Genomic DNA, 22,583 nt, shown 5'->3' on the forward strand with positions numbered 1-22,583 from the left:
CATCCCACAGCATGCTTTAAAAGGATTAAAGCCTGTTATCACTCGCCTGTTACAGCATGGCCTTTTAAAACCTATAAACTCTCCTTACAATTCCCCCATTTTACCTGTCCAAAAGCAAGACAAGTCTTACAGGTTAGTTCAGGATCTGTGCCTTATCAGCAAAATTGTCTTGCCTATCCACCCCGTGGGCCAAACCTATATACTCTCCTATCCTCAATACCTCCCTCTACAACCCATTCTGTTCTAGATAAACCTAGCTAACCCCATAAATCCTAAATACTTTCCCCACTCCCCTTTCCATTCCTTAAAAAACAGTCCTAAAAGCTCTCCCACACTAGCTCTCCCTAACTCATCCCAACCTTTTTCATTACATACAGCCAAAGTGCAGGGCTGTGTGGTCAGAATTCTTACACAAGAGCCAGGACCGTGCCCTGTAGCCTTTCTGTCCAAATAACTTGACCTTACTCTTTTAGTCTAGTCCTCATGTCTGTGTGTGGCAGCTGCCGCTGCTTTAATACTTTTAGAGGCCTTCAAAATCACAAACTATGCTCAACTCACTCTCTACAGTTCTCATAACTTCCAAAATCTATTTTCTTCCTCACACCTGATGCATATACTTTCTGCTCTCTGGCTCCTTCAGCTATACTCACTCTTTGTTGAGTCTCCCACAATTACCACTGTTCCTGGCCTGGACTTCAATCCGGCCTCCCACATTTTTCCTGATACTACACCTGACCCCCATGACTGTATCTTTCTGATCCACCTGGCATTCACTCCATTTCCCCATATTACCTTCTTTCCTGTTCCTCACCCTGGTCACACTTGGTTTATTGATGGCAGTTGCACCAGGTCTAATCACCACTCACCAGCAAAGGCAGGCTATGCTATAGTATCTTCCACATCTATCATTGAGGCTACCACTCTGCCCCTCTTCACTACCTCTCAACAAGCTGAACTAATTGCCTTAATTCGGGCCCTCACTCTTGCAAAGGGACTATGCGTCAATATTTATACTGACTCTAAATATGCCTTCCATATCCTGCACCACCATGCTGTTATATGGGCAGAAAGAAATTTCCCCACTACACAAGAGTCCTCCATCATTAATGCCTCCTTAATAAAAACTCTTGGGCCGGGCGCGGTGGCTCAAGCCTGTAATCCCAGCACTTTGGGAGGCCGAGACGGGCGGATCACGAGGTCAGGAGATCGAGACCATCCTGGCTGACACGGTGAAACCCCGTCTCTACTTTAAAAAATACAAAAAACTAGCCGGGCGAGGTGGCGGCGCCTGTATGTAGTCCCAGCTACTCGGGAGGCTGAGGCAGGAGAATGGCGTGAACCCGGGAGGCGGAGCTTGCAGTGAGCTGAGATCCGGCCACTGCACTCCAGCCTGGGCGGCAGAGCGAGACTCCGTCTCAAAAAATAAAAATAAAAAATAAAAATTAAAAAAAAAAATAAAAACTCTTGTTAAAGCTGCTTTATGTCCAAAGGAAGCTGGAGTCATTCACTGCAAGGGCCATCAAAAGGCATCAGATCCCATCGCTCAGGGCAATGCTTATGCTGATAAGGTAGCTAAAGATGCAGCTAGTGTTCCAACTTCTGTCCCTCATGGCCAGTTTTTCTCCTTCTCATTGGTTGCTCCTATTTACTCTCCTACTGAAGTTTCCACATATCAATCCCTCTCCACTCAAGGCAGATGGTTCTTAGACCAAACAAAAAATATCTCCATCCAGCCTCACAGGCCCATTCTATTCTGTCGTCATTTCATAACCTTTTCCATGTAAGTTACAAGCCGTTAGCCCACCTCTTAAAACCTCTCATTTCCTTTTCATCGTGAAAATCTATCCCCAGTCCGCCACTCTTGACTCCCTCTTAGAGTGAATAGATGATCTTTGCTAACAGGACACACTCCAATACTTTCACTCTGATGAAGCCCTATTCTTTGCTTTAATACTCACTCTTATTCTCGTTCCCGTTCTTATGCCACCCTCTACCTCTCCCCAGCTATCTCCACCACACTATTGATCTCACTCACTCTCTCCCAGCCATTTCTAATCCTTATTGCTGGCTTTGCATTTCTCTTTCTTCCAAAATTGCCAAGGACCTGACTCACTCACTGCTAAAAAAAAAGGGGACTATATTTTTAAATGAAGAGTGTTGTTTTTCTCTAAATCAATCTGGCCTGGTATATGACAACATAAAAAAACTCAAGGATAGAGCCCAAAAACTCACCAGCCAAGCAAATAATTATGCTGAACCCCCTTGGACACTCTTTAACTGGATGTCCTGGGTACTCCCAATTCTTAGTACTTTAATACCTGTTTTTCTCCTTCTTTTATTCGGACCTTGTGTCTACCATTTAGTTTCTCAATTCATACAAAACTGCATCCAGGCCATCACCAATAATTCTATACGACAAATACTCCTTCTAACAACCCCCACAATATTACCCTTACCCCAAAATCTTTTTTCAGTTTAATCTCTCCCACCGTAGGTTCGCGCACCGCCCCAATCCCACTTGAAGCAGCCCTGAGAAACATCACCCATTATCTCTCCATACCACCCCCAAAAATTTTCACCGCCCTAACACTTCACCACTATTTTTTTTGTTTTTCTTAATATAAGAAGACAGGAATGTCAGGCCTCTGAGCCTAAGCTAAGCCATCATATCCCCTGTGACCTGCATGTATACATCCAGATGGCCTGAAGCAACTGAAGATCCACAAAAGAAGTGAAAATAGTCTTAACTGGCCGGGCTTGGTGGCTCAAGCCTGTAATCCCAGCACTTTGGGAGGCCGAGACCGGCGGATCACGAGGTCAGGAGATCGAGACCATCCTGGCTAACCCAGTGAAACCCCGTCTCTACTAAAAAATACAAAAAACTAGCTGGGCGAGGCGGCGGGCGCCTGTAGTCCCAGCTACTCGGGAGGCTGAGGCAGGAGAATGGCGTGAACCCGGGAGGCGGAGCTTGCAGTGAGCTGAGATCCGGCCACTGCACTCCAGCCTGGGCGACAGACCGAGACTCCGTCTCAAAAAAAAAAAAAAAAAAAAAAGAAAATAGTCTTAACTGATGACATTCCACCGTTGTGATTTGTTCCTGCCCCACCCTAACTGATGCCTCCCCCGCCCTTAAGAAGGTACTTTGTAATATTCTCCCCCACCCTCAAGAAGATACTTTGTAATATTCCTCCCCCCCACCCCCAGTTAAGAATGTATGTACGCCAATCCCAAACCTAGAACTAATGATAACCCCACCACCCTTTGCTGACTCCTTTTTCAGACTCAGCCCGCTGGCACCCAGGTGAAATAAATAGCCTTGTTGCTCACACAAAGCCTGTTTGGTGGACTTTCACACGGATGCGTGTGACACTGCCAAATGGTGGTGCTAAAATAGCTGTAACACAAACAGGGCTGAAACATGCCCCTTACCATATTGTGGGCCACAGGGAGGAGAGAAGAGAGAAGGAGAGAAGAGCTGTGGCCCTTTAGGGAGCCTAGACCTGGGAGCTACCCAAGCCAGGGCTGTGCTGTGACTCCTGCTTTGGGGCCCAGTGGTTCCTGGAGCCTCCAAGCTTCTGGGCACCACCGCATTCCCTGGTGCTAGCTATGGAAGCTGTTTGCGGTGTACCTGGTTCAGCTGCAGCCTCACAGTGAGCTGGCACCTGGAGCTGCCTGCCCCACTGCAGCAGCCAGCATGCCTGACTGTGCACAGTGGCTGAATCCCGTGTTCACTCACTCACACACCCCTGGCCACTCTGCTCCAGTCTTTTGGAAGGCATGGGATCCAGGCTAGTAGTGCGAGCCTCGAATAGTCCGCCAGGATGAGTGGGCCCAGGGGGCCTGAACCGAACTCAGGCAAAGGTGCCACCGGCCACAGAGGCTTCTGGCCAGAAAAGCGACACGTCTAAGGATCCCATAATAGTGTCAAATTATCAGAAGCATGGCGTTGCAAACTAACCTGACCACAAATGGATGCTGAAAGTCAGGATAATTATATACCACAGGATGATCTGAAAGATGGTAAATCTGGTGTGGTGAATTAGAAATTTGAACTCTAGGACTGGGCATGGTGGCTTACACCTGTAATCCCAGCACTTTGGAAGGCAGAGGCAAGAGGATCACTTGAGTCAAGGAGTTTGAGACCAGCCTGGGCAACATAGTGAGACCTCATTTCTTTTTTTTTTTTTTTTTTTTTTTTTGAGACGGAGTCTCGCTCTGCCGCCCAGGCTGGAGTGCAGTGGCCAGATCTCGGCTCACTGCAAGCTCCACATCCCGGGTTCACGCCATTCTCCTGCCTCAGCCTCCCGAGTATCTGGGACTACAGGCGCCCGCCACCTCGCCCGGCTAGTTTTTTGTATTTTTTAGTAGAGACGGGGTTTCACCGTGTCAGCCAGGATGGTCTCGATCTCCTGACCTCATGATCCGCCCGTCTCGGCCTCCCAAAGTGCTGGGATTACAGGCTTGAGCCACCGCGCCCGGCCGTGAGACCTCATTTCCACAAAAAAAAAAAAAAAAAAAAAAAAAAAAAAAATTAGCTGGGTGTGGTGGCATGTGCCTATAGTCCCAGCTACTTGAGAGACTGAGACAGAAGGATCTTTACCTGAGCCCAGGAGGCTGATGCTTCAGTGAGCCGTGATTGCACCACTGCACTCCAGCTGGGGCAGTAGAGTAAGACCTTGTCTCAAAAACAAAAACAGGCCGGGCGTGGTGGCTCACGCCTGTAATCCCAGCACTTTGGGAGGCCGAGGCAGGTGGATCACGAGGTCAGGAGATTGAGACCATCCTGGCTAACACGGTGAAACCCCGTCTCAACTAAAAATACAAAAAATTAGCTGGGTGTGGTGGCAGGCGCCTGTAGTCCCAGCTACTCGAGAGGCTGGGGCAAGAGAATGGCATGAACCCAAGAGGCAGAGCTTGCAGTGAGCCGAGATTGTGCCACTGAACTCCAGCCTGGGCGACAGAGTGAGACTCTGTCTCAAAAAACAACAAAAAAACAAAAGCAAACAAAACCATGAAATTAGAAATCTAGTCCAATGTTTGGGCCAGAAGTTAAAAACAAAGACAAACAAACATCTTTCTTTAACAAAGTCCCATAGTTAATTAGCAGGGAGGAGTCACTTTGCTTTTCCTTCTATAATCCCTGAAACTGAGTAAGTTACGTTCTACTTGGTGAGATTGTACAGAGGATAGCCATCACCTATTTAGTTCTTGCTGTATACCAGACATCACCTGACTCAACTTGTTTAATCTTCCAAACAGTCCCTGTGGTGGTTAATACTGAGTGTCAACTTGATTGGACTGAAGGATACAAAGTATTGATCCTGGGTGTGTTTGTGAGGGTGTTGCCAAAGGAGATAACATTTGAGTCAGTGGACTGGGAACGGCAGACCCACCCTTAATCTGGATGGGCGAAATCTATTTAGCTGCCAGCGCAGCTAGAATATAAGCAGGCGGGAAAATGTGAAAAGAGAGACTGGCCTAGCTTCCCAGCGTACATCCTTCTCCCGTGCTGGATGCTTCCTGTCCTCGAACATCGGATTCCAGGTTCTTCAGTTTTGGAGCTTGGACTGGCTCTCCTTGCTCCTCAGCTTGCAGATGGCCTATTGTGGGACCTTGCAATCGTGAGTTAATACTTAATAAACTGCTCTTTATATATATGTATATATTTATATATATTGCATTAGTTCTGTCCCTCTAGAGAACCTAATACAGTCCCCTAACCACCGTGAAGTAGTTATTATTGTTGTTGTCACCCTCATTTTAAGGTGAGGAAATAGAGGCACAGAGAAAGGAAGTACTTTACCCAAGGACATAGAGATAAGACAGAGAACAGGCTGCGCTGGCTGCATCATTTTCAGGGCCAAGCACAAAATGAGAATGTGGGGCTCTGGCCAGGGGGTGGGGAAGTCAACTCTCCTTCTCGTACTGGATGGGTGACCCCTAAGGGATGGTTGCTTCTGCTACCCAGGCCATATTTGGTACCTGGATGGGGGTGGGCGGAAGGCCCTGCCAGTCACTGAGGCACCGCCAACCTAGGGCAGGAATAGCAGCCACCTTAACCCGGAGACACCAGAGAGGGTCGGGGAGCTATGCCTCACCCTGATCCTCTGCGAGACAGTACCCAGGCACCCACTGGGAGGATGGATGGCGACGGCGGGACAGGAGACTCCACCCGCCCACACTCCTGGGCAATAAGACCTGGTTGCTGCCCTGGGTAGAAGTGGGCAGCAGTTGTGGAGTTGGCTAGGGAGAGCCACAGTGCAATGGGGTAGCAGGCACCCAAGAGGAGGGAGGAGGGGCGGGTAGGTGGGGCTGTGCATGAGCTGAGGCGCCAAGACCCGTTGTGTGTGCTCCATTGCTCATCAATCATTAATCTTCACTTAAAACACACACTCAAAGATAAAATTACTAAGAAGCTCAAGGCCGGCCAGTCACGGTGGCTCACGCCTGAAATCTCAGCGCTTTGGGAGGCCAAGGTGAGTGGATCACGAGGTCAGGGGTTCAAGACCAGCCTGGCTGAGATGGTGCAACCCTGTCTCTACTAAAAATAGAAAAATTAGCTGGGCACGGTGGCAGGCGCCTGTAATCCCAGCTACTCAGGAAGCTCAGGCAGGAGAATCACTTGAACCCGGGCGGCAGAGGTTGCAGTGAGCTGAGACCACGCCACTGCACTCTAGCCTGGGCAACAGAGTGAGACTCTGTCCCCCACCCCCCAGGAAAAAAAAAAAAAAAAGAAGCTCAAGCCAAAACTATAAAGGATTAAACTCCAAGCCCCCCCTCTTCCTTTTTTTTTTGAGACAGGGTCTTGCTCTGTCACCCAGGCTGGAGTGAGTGGCGCAATCATGGCTCACTGCTGCCTCCAGAGCTCAAGTGATCCTCCCACCTCAGCCACCCAAGTAGCTGAGACTGGGACTACAGGTGCATACCACCATGCCAGGCTAATTCTTTGTACTTTTTGTAGAGACCGAGTCTCCCTATGGTGCCCAGTCTGGCTTCAAACTCCTGGACTCAAGTGATCTGCCTGCCTTGAATTCTGAAAGTGCTGGGATTGCAGGTGTGATCCCACTGCACTCGGCCTCTGAGCCTTCTTAAGTGTGAGATTCAGTGTGACTGCACTAGTTTCATGTCCAAAGAAGCCAGCCTTGGACACAGTCACATTTACTAACAACTATGGTGAAAGGTCATGGAAATTCAAAATACTTTGAAAAGTGAGAAAGGAAACATTTGCTCAGTGTCTAAAAATCTGCCCTGCCATTCTACTTAGAAAAGTGAAGACTGCTGCAAAATATAGTGATATTAGTCTTGACAATGAAATGTGTTCTTTAACACTCCCATGAGGAATATCTTTTTTTATGAAGCCTTACTTTGTAACCATAATAGGTTTGTTGCCCAATGCACTGGACAAGTCAATACACCAAGACACCAGGTTACAGCAGTGAAAGAGGTTTAATTGTAGGGGGTTGCTGGATGAGGAGACAGGAGGAAACCTCAAATTCATCTCTCTAAGGAGTCAAGGAGTTTGGGGCTACGTTTTTTTGTTTGTTTGTTTGTTTGTTTGTTTTGAGACAGGATATTGCTTTGTCACCTAGGCTGGAGTGCAGTGACATATCAGCTCACTGTAACCTCTAACTCCTGGGCTCAAGCAATCTTTCCACCTCAACCTCCTGAGTACCTTGGACTACAGGCTTGCACCACCATGCCCGACTAATTTTTTAATGTTTCGTAGAGACAGGGCCTCACTATGTTGTCTTGTGGTCTTGAACTCCTGAACGCAAGTGAGCCTCCTACTTTGGCCTTTGAAAGTGCTGAGATGACAGGTGTGAGCTACTGCACCCTGCCTAGGGCCAGGGTATTTAAAGGTTTTGAAGTGCACCAAAGTGTGGAGATCATTGATTGGTTGAAAAGTGCAGGGCGAAGTCATGAGACAGAGAGATGAAGAAATTGTATTCTCACACTGCTTCGGTTCGTGTGTGTGTGTGTGTGTGTGTGTGTGTGTGTGTTGGGGTGGGGGCGGTCTTTAAAGTGGTTGATGTTGGCTGTTCTGCTGGAACTTAGGATCTGCCTAAGCAATTCTTAAACAAAACTCTTATGATTCCAGAGCCAGAAATCCTACCTATTGAAACAATGGGCATGCAAATGATCAGTACCTAGTGTTACCTGAAGTCAAGTTATTAATACGAAGAAGCAGGCCAAACCGCAGCCTGACTAACGCTTACTTACAATTCTATTTCTGTGCAGAATTCTCAACTTTGTAAGGATGGCTTCAACTTGGTCTTCCCAAATAGAATTGACCACACTTTCATTGTGCTCCTTTCTAATTTGTGTAATTATAATGTTAAGAATTTGGGATTTCGAATGAGACAAACCTGGGTTGAAATCCCAGGTCTCTCAGTGACTAGTTGTGAGACCTGGACAAATTACTTGCATCTCTGTTTTGTCACCTGGAAACAGGGATAAGGAAACTCAGTGGCGGCTGCAGCACAGCTGTACCAAATAGGCTTACAGGTGGCAATCTAGCTGGAAAGGGAGCTGCAGGACTTGTGTTGAAACTATGTTTGCAAAAGAAGGCACATTTGTTTTCACTAAGATTTTATATTTATTTGAAGTGTGTTTGGGAAGGGGGAGCATGTGGAGATTAAGAGGGTAAAAATCAAGGTCACCAATGAGAGTACTTAGCACAGTGCCTGACACCTAAAAAATTAACTGCAAATTTTTATCAGGTTTTTCCACTAGATTGAATTTCTTAAGAGCTGGATTCTATCTTATTTATCTGCAACTAACAATGCTTGGCACCAAATGTAGAATTGAAATGAATTTTCTTTACAATCTTGACTAAAAAATGAGGGTTTTTTAAGATCAAGAAATCCACCCGCCTCGGCCTCCCAAAGTGCTGGGATTAGAAGCGTGAGTCACCATTTGTCTCATTTTTGTTTACATTTAAAACAATAAACCTTGAGGTCGGGCGCGGTGGCTCACGCCTGTAATTTCAGCCCTTCGGGAGGCCGAAGCGGGTGGATCATCTGAAGTCAGGAGTTTGAGACCAGCCTGGCCAACATGGTGAAACGCCCGTCTCTATTAAAAATACAAAAATTAGCGGCCAGGCGCGGTGGCTCACACCTCTAGTATTAACACTTTGGGAGGCCGAGGCGGGCGGATCACGAGGTTAGGGGTTTGAGACCAGCCTGGCAAACATGGTGAAACCCCGTCTCTACTAAAAATACAAAAATTAACCGGGTGTGAGTATAGGCGCCTATAATCCCAGCTACTCGGGAGGCTGAGGCAGGAGAATCGCTTGAACCCGGGAGGCGGAGGTTGCAGCGAGCCTATACTACGTCATTGCACTCCAACCTGGGCGACAGAACGACCAAAGAAAGAAAAAAATTAGCTGGATGTAGTGGCGGGAGCCTGTAATCCCAGCCACCCGGGAGGCTGAGGCAAGAGAATCACTTGAACCTGGGAGGCGGAGGTTGCAATGAGCCGAGATCGCGCCATTGCACTCCAGCCTAGGCGACAAGAGCAAAACTCCGTCTCAAAAGTAAATAATAATAAAATAAAATAAAAAACCTTGAACGTCATCGATGTAAGTTGGGAACTCCTATAGCAAGATTCCACACATCCCATTTTTTGACGTTTTATTCCAAAGACACAAGCAAAAGGAAGAAAACGACTGCCGTGAACCACTGCTAACGACAACTTGGTGACTGCACGATCATTGGACGACGGTTATATCCTCGCCATCCAATCGTCGGAAAGTCCGGAGAGAAACCTCTCTGGATTGGTTAGAGGAAACATCTCTCCAAACTCACTCAAGAAGGGGTTGGGCGCGGGGGTTCGGCCGGCAACGCCTCTGGCCAGTCAGAGAAAGCATGAGGGCGGGCTTTGCCGCAGGAAGATGGTGAATCTCGGCGGGTCAGACCCTCCTGCGGGAGGGTGGGCGTGGCCTCCAGTAGCGGTCTCCTTGCTCTGTGGGCCAGAGCGCGGGGTGGGCGGGGCCCACGGGCCTGGGCGGGGCGAGCGGTGTCAGCGGCGGAGCCGGATGCGGGCGGCACCGCGGCGGTCGCGGCCCTGGGGATGGGCGGAGCCCCAGCCGCTAGTGCTGGTGGCCGCCGCTGCTGCCCCAGCTGGAGCCCGAGCCGCCACCTCTGCGTCCGCGCGGCGCTGCTTCCCAGGGCGGCGGTATGCTGGGGAAAGGAGTAGTCGGCGGTGGCGGCGGCACCAAGGCCCCCAAGCCCTCCTTCGTGTCGTACGTACGCCCTGAGGTGAGGGGGCGCCGCGCAGGCGGGGCGTGGGGCAGGGGCGGCCCGGGAGAGGGGCGCCGGGAGCCCCTTCCCTGCCGCGGGGAGTGCGGCGGAGCGCTTCCTGCCCTTGTGCCGGGCGATGGGGCAGCCAGGCGGGCTGAGGCCGCAGGGGCGCGCTGGGGCCTCCACGCGGGCCAGAGTGGGGACCCTGGCGCAGGCAGGCAGGTGCCCGAGCGCAGGGCCCGGCCGCTGGAGGCTGGTGGAGGGGCCCGAGCCGAGAAGAGATTGCGGCCCAGAACGCCCCTGGGGATTCTGGCCCAGGACCTGGGGTTGTGGGCACTGCTGGGAGGGGTAGGGCCGGGGGTCGGAGCCCCTAACGGGGCCTGCTCGGAGCCCGCGTGGGTCCGTCCTGCCTCTGGACTTTCTCAGTGAGCCCGGGAGCCCGCCGGCCTCCGCTGCCGACCTCTGAGTGCCTCGGGTGCCGCTGGCGGGATGCCTTGCACCTACGTCCGCCTCCCGTCAGCTCTGCGGGGAGAAACGGGGGTCCCTTAGGAATTCTCCGCTGTCGCTTCTTTCTCCTCATCCCCTCACCATCATCCTTTCTACCCACTTCTTACTGTTCTGAATCTTCAGGTCAAGAAGTTTGTTCATTCATTCAGATAATACTACTTGAGCTCCTACTATGTGTCAGGCACTAAGTGCTTGTGATAGACATCAGTGAACAAGACAGAGATCTCTGCTCTCCTGGAACTTATTTGAGGGGGAGAGGAGAAACAGGGTGAATTATAGATATTTAAGTAAATTATACTGTGTAGTAGGAGGCGATAAATATCGTGGTAAAGGAAAGAAATCTTTTTCCTCCGCGCAAAGGTGGCATTTGAGCCGAGACTTGAAGATGTGAGGGGTCTGAGAGAAGAGTCATCCAGGTAGAGAGAACAGCCCCCGGGAAGGTTGTGAGGTGGGAGTGTGTCTGAAGGGTTGGCGGAGCGTCAAGGAAGCCAGCATGGCAGAGGCCCATGGACAAGGGGGACAGTCCTAGGAGAGGAGGTTAGAGAGATCAGAACTTGTAGGCCTTGCTCAGGGCATCTTGAGTAATAGTTCTTAATCCAAATGCCTAATGAGATGCCTTCTCATTTTGGATCTGTGAAGGTTTTTTTCTGCTCTTCTCTCCAGCAGAAGTGCAGAATCACCGCCAAATTTGTTGCAGATGTCCTCCCACCTCTGTAATGCAGAAGCACGTGGGCTGTGGATGAGAGAGCTGATCAGGGACTGCTTCTGTAAGACCACCTGGGGCCTGAGGCATTTGCATATGTATCTTTAAATTCAAGATATGTGTGTTTTCTCCAGGGGAGAGTGCTCTTAAAATTGCTCTTATTTTTAGTCCTAGTTGTAAAATACAAACCATTTCCTCTGTTAGCACTTGACGTGGAGTCAGGGTCATCTTACAGTTTCAGCAGGCTTCCCTTGTAGTATCACATGTAAATAATATGGTCAGTTTCTCTCTGTGTCTTTTTAAAACATTTAAAATTAAAAAAAAATTTTGTGGGTATAGTAGGTGTGTATATTTAATGGAATACATGAAATATTTGGGCTGGGCGTGGTGGCTGACACCTGTAATCCTAGCACTTTGGGTGGCTGAGGTGTGTGGATCACCTGAGGTCAGAAGTTCGAGACCAGCCTGGCCAACATGGTGAAACCCCGAAATTAGCCAGACGTGGTGGTGCACACCTGTAATCCCAGTTACTTGGGAGGCTGAGGCAGGAGAATCGCTTGAACGCAGGAGGCGGAGGCTGCAGTGAGCTGAGATCACACCACTGCACTACAGCTTGGGCGACAGAGTAAGACTCCATCTCAAAAAAAAAAAGAAAAGAAATCTTTGGATACAGGCATATAATGCATGAATGGAGTATCCATCACTGCAAGCATTTATCCTTTGTGTTACACACTATCCAATTATACTCTTTAAGTTATTATAAAATATAAAATAAATTATTGTTGACTGTAGTCACCCTGTTGTGCTGTCACTTACTAGATCTTATTCTGTTTTTTTTGTACCCATTAAACATCCCCACTTTCCCCTTCCTAGCTTTTGGTAACCATCGTTCTGCTATCTCCATGAGTTCAATTGTTTTAATTTTTAGCTCCCACAAATAAGTGAGGACATGCAAAGTTTGTCTTTCTCTGCCTGAGGTAGTTCACTTAACATAATGACCTTCATTTCTATTCATTGTTGCAAATGACAAGATCTTATTCTTTTTTATGGCTGAATAGTACTCCCTTGTGTATATGTACCACATTTTCTTCATCTATTCATTTGTTGATGATGGACACTTTGGTTACTTCCAAATCTTGGCTATGGTGAATAGTGTTGTAATAAACATGGGAGTGCAGATTTCTCTTCCATATACTGATTTCCTTTCTTTGTTTCTTCCTTCCTTTTTTAGAGATGGGATCTTGCTTTGTTGCTTAGGTTGAAGTACAGTGGCATGGTCACAGCTCACTGTAGCCTCCACCTCCTATACTCAAGCGATTTTCCTAGGTAGCTGGGACTACAGGTGCATGCCAGAGCACCTGGCTAATTTTAAAATTTTTAGTAGAGGTGATGTCTTGCTGTCTTGCCCAGGCTGCTCTCAAACTCCTGGGCTCAAGCAATCCTTCTGCCTCAGCCTCCCAAAGTGCTGGGATTGTAGGCGTAAGCCACCATGCCTGGCCCTGATTTCCTTTCTTTTGGGTGTTATACCTAGCAGTGGGCTTGCCGGATCATATGCTAGCTGTATTTTTAGTTTTTGAGGAACCTCCGTACTGTTCTCCACAGTGGTTGTATTGATTTACGTTCCTACCAACAGTGTATGAGGGTTCCCTTCTCTCCGCATCCTTACCAGCGTTCGTTATTGCTTATCTTTTGGATATAAGCCATTTTAACTGGGATAAAATGATATCTCATAATTTTTTTTTTAGCATTTAAAGATTTGTTAAAAATATGAAGCGCTTCATGAATTTGCATGTCATCATTGCACAGGGGCCATGCTAATCTTCTCTGTGTCCTTCCAATTTTAGTATATGTGATGCCGAAGTGAGCACTCACTGTAATTTTGATTTGCGTTTCTCTGGTGATCAATGATGTTAAGCACATTTTCATATACCTTTTTTGGCCATTTGTATATCTTCTTTTGAGAAATGTGTATTCAGATCTTTTGTCCATTTTTAAGTGGATTATTAGATTTTTTCCTATTGAGTTGTTTGAGCTTCTTACATATTCTTGTTATTAATCCCCTGTCAGATAGACAGTTTGTAAATATTTTCTGCCATTCAGTGGGTTATCTCTTCATTTTGTTGATACTTTCCTTTGCTGTGCAGAAGCTTTTTAACTTGATGTGATCCCATTTGTTCATTTTTGCTTTGGTTGCCTATCGTTGTCGGGTATTCTTTGTGTCTTTTTTTGATAGAGCCCTGGTTGAAATGCAACTGATCCTTAAACTTTTCAGTGAAATTAAATTACAAGTGGAAAGTCTTCTGAAATGTGGCCAGAGTTCAAGAATGTTCAAATTCTTCATCCACCAAGTGCACATGTTGTAATTAAACATGTTTCCCTCTTTGCCCACAGTGCATCATACATTTCCTTTGAGGGATAATTAGGGAAGGGGAGTGGTTCAGCTCCAAAATAAGCCTGAAGTGGTCACATTTTTCAGATCCTTATAGTTGGCAGTTTTGTTTTCTTGCATTAAAATAATGCTGTGCAGACACTATGTCTCTTTGTTGTAGTCTGACTCTAAACATGTTTTGTAACGGAGGATAAGGCTGTGCCCTAAATTGTGGATGGTTTTTTAAAAGATAAGGGTTAAGGGTAAGGCCGGGCGTGGTGGCTCACGCCTGTAATCCCAGCACTTTGGGAGGCCCAGGTGGGTGGATCACGAGGCCAGGAGATCGAGACTATCCTGGCCAACATGGTGAAACTCCATCTCTACTAAAAATACAAAAATTAGCTGGGCGTGGTGGTGCGTTCCTGTAGTTAGTCCCAGCTACTCAGGAGGCTGAGGCAGGAGAATCGCTTGAACCCGGGAGGCAGAGGTTGCAGTGAGCCAAGATTGCACCAGTGCATTTCAGCCTGGAGACAGAGTGAGACTCCATCTCAAAAAAAAAAAAAAAAAAAAAAAAAAAAAAAGATAAGGGTAGGAAGGGATGAGAAGGCAATGTATTTTTAAGTATATAGATTTTGCCAGGTAATCATATTATGGGAAATGCAGGTGAGCAGCATCAAGGCATGGCTTATGTGCTTCTGAGAGCCCTGGGTCTGGTAACTTTCTCTTGGCTTACCCAGTGGGAGGAGTTCTTCAGGACACTTTTCTGAACTGTCCTCTCCTATTTCTACCCTGCTTTCCCTCATGTTGCCTTTCTCTGAACTGCCTTGGTGTATGTCATGCTGTTGCTTATTTCTTTTTTCTTTTTTTGAGATGGAGCCTCATTCTGTCACCCAGGCTGGAGTGTAGTGGCATGCTCTTGGCTCACTGCAACCTCCGCTTCCCAGGTTCAGGCAATTCTCCTGCCTCAGCCTCCCAAGTAGCTGGGACTACAGGCGCGCACTACCACGCGTGGCTAATTTTTGTATTTTTAGTAGAGATAGGGTTTCACCATATTGGCCAGGCTGATCTCGAACTCCTGACCTTATGATACACCCGCCTCGGCCTCCCAGAGTGCTGGGATTACAGGTGTGAGCCACCCCGCCCGGCCAACTGTTGCTTATTTCTTTGTCTGGGTTTTGGTAGCTGGGAAATCTCAGTTTCTTAGACACCTGTTTGCTGGTGGATGACTGAGCTGCCAGAACAACCTTTACACCTTGTGATGTAATGATACCTGTACCTGGTGATAAGCTTGTTCTTGGCTGATCAGATAGGTTCAGCAGTGGTGACCTTCAGTATGCCAGAGAATCTGTCAAAAGTCAGCACTTTGTGTTAGAAACAAAAGTGCTTAACTGGATAAAGTATTTTAAGATTATGCTTTTAAACATGGTGAGCTTATTTTTTTTTCCTTGTGATCAGAAAGGACTGGCATCGGACAGCATAAAATGAGGACTGGTAGTTAACTCTGACTTTTAAAATTGGATTGCTGCCAGAGTAAAATGGATTCTTCTATCCTTGATTATTCTAAATCAGTGAATGTGACAGTTAAAACCTTAAACCATAATTTAGGACCTTTGATTATGTTTTGAAAACTCTGCTCAGAGGGTTACAAATTGGTGAAGCTAGTTAAGTGGGCAGCTGATGGCTCTGAAAGTTGAGATGAACAAGAGGGAGGGATCTGGGGCCATCTTGATGGTACCTGTTGACTGATACCTAAAAACATCACAGTACCCCCACTCCAGCCCAGCTCCAGACACAGGGTGCAAAGGATGTTGTTGCCTCTGGGGGACCTGCTGGGTGCTGAGCTCTGCTCTAGGGAGGGATATGGTTATCGTTTGGGCACCAAATCCATCTTCCTTGTTAAATAAAACACCTGTTTGAATTATTTCAGAAGCCATAAGCATTCTTTGTAGAAAAATAAGGTACAGATAAGCAAAAACATTTTTTAAAGAAAGATTATAAACATAAACAACTAGGAGTATATTCTGTACACTTTAAGCAGATATATGTGTAGGTATATATATATATTTTTTAATCAAGTTGGGATTAATATTGCTGATCATATTTTGTCATCTGCCTTTTTCACCAAAAATGTGTATTGTAAACATCTTTCCATGTCAGTTGCTATCCCACAATGGCATTTAAAATTAGACCTTTGAAACTGGCCAGGCAAAATTTAGCTTTCAGAGGGTGGTTGTACTTGTACCCATTTTGTGGATTTTCCAAATAGGAAAATGTACTTTCTAAGAGTTTAGGTCAGTGTTTGACCTGAATGAACTAATAATAGTTAATGGGCACTTATTTGTGGATTTTTAGCTTTGGAAGAGAATTTAAAGATAATATACTCTGCCTCCATTATACTCACCCTCCATTATACAGATGTGGAAACTGAGGCCCTATGAAGTTTAATATCTTACCCACAGATACAGTGTTATTGCAGAACAGAGATAAAAACTCTCTCCTAATAGCCAGCAGTGCCAGTACCTAACAAGGGTCGCAGGAGCTCAGGAATGGTTTTATATAGATGTGGGAAGAAAAGTCAAGAGAGATGAAGATTGAGAAGAGTAAAAAAATATATATATGGTGTTAATAGCTTTTTTTAAAATTTTTTCACTTATCCCTCAGGAAAAAATGCATTCTGTTGCCTAGTTCTTATTTAAGGCCATTTCTTTTGGTCAGGAGAAGTGAATATATGATCCTGTAGTCTTCCCAGAGATATGACTGTGGGTATATACAAAATAAAAATGAATAATTACTAGTATTTATTAGGTACTTCTGGGTTCCAGGAACTATGCATATCTCATTTTCCCCTTTCAGCAAGTTTCATGAAGGGAATATTACTGTTACCCGTCTTTTTTGTTTTTAGATATGGAAATTGAGACTCAGAGAAGTTAAGTACTTTGTTTAAGGTCATGGAGTATATGCCAGGATTTAAACTAGAGCAGTCTGACCTCAGGGCCGATTCTGTTATCCTTACATTTATGAACGTAAGGAATATTACTAGTGAAACATGCTTATATCATGATTAGCCTTTGCACACTAGAGTCGTTCCTTAGTAGTGTTCTCTAGTAGCAATTTCTTTTTTGGCTTTTGCTAGACTGTCAACCAGGTAACTGCCGAGCAGATACAGGGATCTCTTGGTTGTTTTTGTCTCTAGAGCTGGTGTTTTCGAAAGATATAATTAATTTAGTTCAGCACATATTTACTCAGCACTTGTGGTATCCCAGATTTTTTATTTTATTATTATTATTTTTTGAGACGGAGTTTTGCTCTTGTTGCCCAGGCTGGAGTGCAATGGCGCAATCTCAGCTCACCACAACCTCTGCCTCCCGGTTTCCAGCGATTCTCCTGCCTCAGCCTCCTGAGTAGCTGGGATTAGAGGCATGTGCCACCACGCCCTGCTGATTTTGTATTTTTAGTAGAGACAGGGTTTCTCCATCTTGGTCAGGCTGGTCTCGAACTCCCGACCTCAGATGATCCACCTGCCTTGGCCTCCCAAAGTGCTGAGATTACAGGCATGAGCCACTGCACCCGGCCGTGGTATCCCAGATATTGTTCTAGGTATTGAGTGGGGATACATCAATTTACAGAACAGATGAAATTATTGGGATGATTTTTGTTGGACCACTAACTTTGATGTCTGGCAGATAGATGATAATAAGAAGAGATTAACTTGTCTTAAACAGATCTCCTGCCTTAGTCCTAGCAGGAAAAATAACTTCAAAAACAAAGTCTAGATCCTTTGCCTTCTTTTTTTAGGAATTCATTACCTGGCCGGGAGTGGTGACTCATGCGTAATCCCATCACTTTGGGAGGCTGAGGCGGGTGGATCACAAGGTCAGCAGTTTGAGACCAGCCTGGCCAATACAGTGAAACCCTGTCTCTACTAAAAATACAGAAATTAGCCAGGCGTGGTGGCGGACACCTGTAATCCCAGCTACTCAGGAGGCTGAGGCAGGAGAATTGCTTGAACCTAGGAGGCAGAGGTTGCAGTGAGCTGAGATCATGCCATTGCATTCCAGCCTGGGCTACAGAACAAGACTCCGTCTCAGGAAAAAAAAAAAAAAAAAAGAATTCATAACCTTTTCTCCGTTCTCAACTAATTTTTAAAAATCTTCCAGAACTCACCCAGCTAATTTCTTAATTGCAGAATTTTCTCCTTGAGCTTGGATGTCATTGGTAGGCCATCAGAAGACATTAAAAGTCCCTCCTGAAATGGTCACTTTCTTAGCTGTGGCTTTAGCCTGATGATCTGTTCAAAGCTTCCGCTTTTTCTCTCCTGCCTGTGCTTCCTGCAGCATCTCCCTGAGTCTTATCCAACACCACACAACTTCTGCAGATGGAGCCTCAGAAAGCATCATCAGGCTCTGTCAAGCAGCGCTTCCTGCAGCCTGATCAAACAGCTTCCACATGGACAGCCACTGTCTAAGAGCAGATACTTCTGCACCCTACTTCCAGCTCGAACATTAAAATCAGGGCTGCCATCAGAATTTCAGGCTGTGGGGACTCCATATTTAGAAGTTTAAAGTTCTGGATCTTTCTCTAAACATCCTCAACAGGATGTTGGATGTTCTTCCATATTAAACCACCCTATGTGATGGTATGCTTTAGAGAAAATTCCAGTCTCATAGGGGCTAAAAAACTTTCTATTGCTACAAAAAAATGTATACCTTATTATGATAAAGACAATATAGTAAAGTGCAGAGTTTGGAAGTTAGAAAAATGAAAGTGCCAATGATGGTACCTTAACCAAAGCAATGATTCCATTTTTAAGTATGTCTGTGTTCGTGAGTGTGCACCTCATATGGCTGCATTTCTTTTCTTTCTTTCTTTTTTTTTTTTTTTTGGAGATGGAGTCTCACTCTGTTGCCCAGGCTGGAGTGTAATGGCGTGATCTTGGCTCACTGCAATATCTACTTCCTGGGTTCAGGCGATTCTCCTGCCTTAGCCTCCTGAGTAGCTGGGACTATAGGCATGCACCACCACATCTGGCTAATTTTTGCATTTTTAGTAGAGTTGGGGTTTTACCGTCTTAGTCAGGATGGTCTGATCTCCTGACCTCGTGATCCGCCCACCTCAACTCCCAAAGTGCTGGAATTACAGGCATGAGCTACTGCGCCCGGCCTATGGTTGCATTTGTAATTGTGTAAAAATTTATAGCCTACATGTGGTTGTCATGTGTGAAGATATTGTGCTTGATCCATATTGGTAGATTATATAGGTTAAGTTGTTTTTCCAGTAAATACGCACTCTCAGTTTCTCATCAAGTTGTGCTTGTGACTTCTGATGTGTTTTTTTTTTTTTTTTCTTTGGGATGACAAAGAGGGCAGTGGGTTTGTAGCCATTGATAAGAGAACATGCGGGTTCTGAAAAGGACTCAAGCTGAGATGTTGGCTTTGTTAGGATGATGCCCATAGTTGCCACCTGTGGGGGCCTACATGAGGTTTATAAAAAAGCAGCAGTAGACATCCCTGGTAGATGGAGTTTTGATCAACTACAAATTCAGCAACATTGATAAGCCAAAGTTGTCTCAGCCTAGCACCCTGAGTTTATTCTCACTGAATCAAGTTTATGATGGATGAGTGCTATGTAAAAATGTCTTGTAAACTTTCAAAATGAATCATTTGAAGTAAACCTCTTGAGATTGAACTGAAATAATTCTTTTAACCTCTAATCCCCTGTTGGCTTTAGGAAGAAGAATAGGGGAGGTGGATATAGAGAGGGATTCTGGGAGGGAGTACAGTGCTAGGAGAGATGGAAAGGCACCAGGGCCTCACCCTTCCTTTATTCTCCTTTGCTTAGCTCCTGTATCGCAACTCTAAGGAAAGCAAGAGCTTGTCAGTAGCTCTTCATACTAGCTGTAATGCCAGTTCCTTTAAGCTTCCTTATGTTTCTACCTCGAAAATGGGAATAATGATATGTCCATGTTATATAATAGACATGTATGAACACTTATTAATATCAGATGCCATTATGCATGTAAAGCCCTTAGCACAGGATACTTAGCGTGTAGTTAACCTTTAAGAGATGTGGGTCGTTATTGTTGTTACTCAGAAGTTTCGTCAGAGCCACGTGGATGGTTTCAGAAAGTTCTTAATCATTAATCTTAAGAGTGCATAAATCTCTCCCAGCTAAGGTATTAGTAAAAGGGGAGTATTTTGTTGTGATTGTTGCCATGTTGTCATGCCAGGAATGACAGGAAAGTTCACTGTGTGGTAACTCTTAGAAAATTTTTCACTATCAAAGTTTCTTTTCCTTGTTCCTTTATACATTTGCAAAAGATTTGGTTATATTTAAAATTCCAACCTAATGAGAAGCTTTAGTTGTTGACTTTTTTCATTATTAACATTTGGCCTTTGACATTTTGCTAGTTTCGTTGTATGGAGTTATTTTTCTTCCCTCTTCCCTAATTTTTTTTTTTTTTAGACGGAGTCTTGCTGTGTCGCCTGGTCTGGAGTGCAATGGCGCGATCTTGGCTCACTGCGACCTCCACCTCCCGGGTTCAAGCGATTCTCCTGCCTTAGCCTCCCGAGTAGCTGGGATTACAGGCTCGTGCCACCATGCCCAGCTACTTTTTGTATTTTTAGTAGAGATAGGGTTTCACCATGTTGGTCAGGCTGGTCTCGAACTTCTGACCTTGTGATTCACCTGCCTTGGCCTCCCAAAGTGCAGGGATTACAGGCGCGAGCCACTGTACTCAGCCCCTGTTTCCTAATTTCTAATGGTCTCTCTTCAAAGGTTCAATTTTGTCCATTTATCACATCTCTTTAGTGGTTCATTTAAGATATGAGTAAATCCAGCCTGGCGCAGTGGCTCACACGTGTAATCCCAGCACTTTGGGAGGCCGAGGTGGGTGGATCTCGAGGTCAGGAGATCAAGACCATCCTGGCTAACACAGTGAAACTCCGTCTCTACTAAAGAATACAGAAAATTAGCCGGGCGTGGTGGCAAGCGCCTATAGTCCCAGCTACTCAGGAGGCTGAGGCAGGAGAATGGCGTGAACCCCGGAGGCAGAGGTTACAGTGAGCCAAGATTGTGCCACTGCACTCCAGCCTGGGCAACAGAGCAAGACTCCATCTCAAAAAAAAAAAGAAAAAAAAAGATATGAGTAAATCAAATCAAGTAAAATCATAACTAGCATAAATAAAATCAAATTGTCTCTGAAACTAATACTCTTATGTATTTCAAAGGCAGTTGTAAAACCATGCTGTTTTGATTTCACATTTAAATACTTTTCCTAAAATAATAGCCATTGCTTTTCCCTCTCATACCCTGTCCTTCATTTCCTGTAGACCTGGCTGGTGCACAGGCTTTCAGAGGTGGCATGTGAAACCTCAGTTGTTTTGGGAAGGGAGGGATTTTAGCCGTAAGATAGGGCTTATGTATGAGTGGGGGCAAGGGAAGCCCTGGCCACAATGATGAAATATGTTGAAGATGACCTTCGTCTTGTGACAGATTGCCAGCTTCTGTTTCAGACGATGTTTTTTGTTTTTGTTTTTGTTTGCTTTTGCTGAGAGTTTTGTTTTTGTTTTTTGTTTATTTTTTTGAGATGGAGTCTGCTCTGTCATCCAGGCTGGAGTGCTGTGGCACAGTCTCCACCTCCCAGTTGCAAGCGATTTTTGTGTTGTCTCAGCCTCCTGAGTAGCTAGGGTTACAGGCGTGCACCACCATGCCCGGCTAATTTTTGTATTTTTAGTGGAGACAGGGTTTCGCCATGTTGGCCAGACTGGTCTCAAACTCCTGATCCACCTACCTTGGCCTCCCAAAGTGCTGGGATTACAGGCATGAGCCACCGTGCCTGGCCTTTGCTAAGAGTATTGAAGTACTTGAAAATACTTGAAGTGAATGAGCCCTGTTTTTCAAATAAAAAAATCTATGTTCCTCCAAACATAAAATTGAATCTCTTGAGATTAACTTCCCAATGTGTCCCTGTACTTGGGAGCAGTAATGATTCTCTTTCACTCTTGGTCTCCCCATGAATATTTGCCTCCTGTCTATGCAAACCACTGGGAATAGCACTTTCCCTAGGGGGTCAGTCAGTCTGTGGTACTGGGTATCTTGTTAGTTAAAGAGAGGAATCTGGGACCCAGATCCCAGGGATGAGTTGTTTGGCATCAACAGGTATGCTGTTTTATCTCTGAGGGATTCCTGGGCTGGCCTCAGTGTTTATACTTTGTGCCTTCTCCTTTGATGCCCCAGTGTATTCTCTTGGCCCCTCTTTTTCTCACTCTTTACCTACCTACTTACCTGTCATCTGTCTGCAGCCCCCAGCTTGCCTAGTTTAGCTTCAAGTTCACTTGCCCTACAAATCTCTCTTTCTTTTTTTTGAGATGGAGTCTTGCTCTGTTACCCAGGCTACAGTGCAGTGGCGAGATCTCAGCTCACTGCATCCTCCACCTCCCAGGCTCAGGTGATTCTCCTGCCTCAGCCTCCTGAGGAGCTGGGACTACAGGCGCCCACCACCACACTTGGCTAATTTTTGTGTTTTTAGTAGAGACGGGGTTTCACCATGTTAGCCAAGCTAATCTTGAACTTCTGACCTCAGGTGATCTGCCTGTCTCGGCCTCTCAAAGTGCTGGGATTACAGGTGTGAGCCACTGTGCCTGGCCCCTACAAATCTCTTTATGCAGCTTTACGTTCTGGAGAAGAGAAGTGGCTGCTTTTTCCCTTTTTGTTTTAATGGTCACTTTCTGCTACCTGCTGAATAAAGATGATCCATGCTAAAAGG

General features: G+C 45.9%; 1 protein-coding gene and 1 non-coding gene across 5 annotated transcripts in view; one reads left to right on the forward strand and one right to left on the reverse strand.

Annotated features, from left to right (window-relative positions):
* The first annotated feature begins 9,852 nt into the window (after window positions 1–9,852).
* The window catches only part of LOC105473023 (myotubularin related protein 12), a 91,137-nt gene continuing 78,406 nt past the window's right edge, over window positions 9,853–22,583 (forward strand). Inside the window, exon 1 of one of the 4 annotated variants that reach the window (XM_071099056.1) lies at window positions 9,853–10,259. In XM_071099056.1, the coding sequence (XP_070955157.1) occupies window positions 10,179–10,259 (81 nt within the window). In that variant the 5' untranslated portion in view covers window positions 9,853–10,178. The remainder of the gene's footprint in view (window positions 10,260–22,583) is intronic. The other 3 variants (XM_071099058.1, XM_071099057.1, XM_071099059.1) reach the window with 3 other exon arrangements.
* On the reverse strand, window positions 13,213–13,319 carry LOC112425099 (U6 spliceosomal RNA). Its single transcript, XR_003016113.1, has one exon. It is a non-coding gene; the product is annotated as a U6 spliceosomal RNA (small nuclear RNA).

This window comes from Macaca nemestrina, chromosome 6 (genome assembly GCF_043159975.1).
Source record: "Macaca nemestrina isolate mMacNem1 chromosome 6, mMacNem.hap1, whole genome shotgun sequence".
Taxonomy (NCBI): Eukaryota; Metazoa; Chordata; class Mammalia; order Primates; family Cercopithecidae; genus Macaca; species Macaca nemestrina.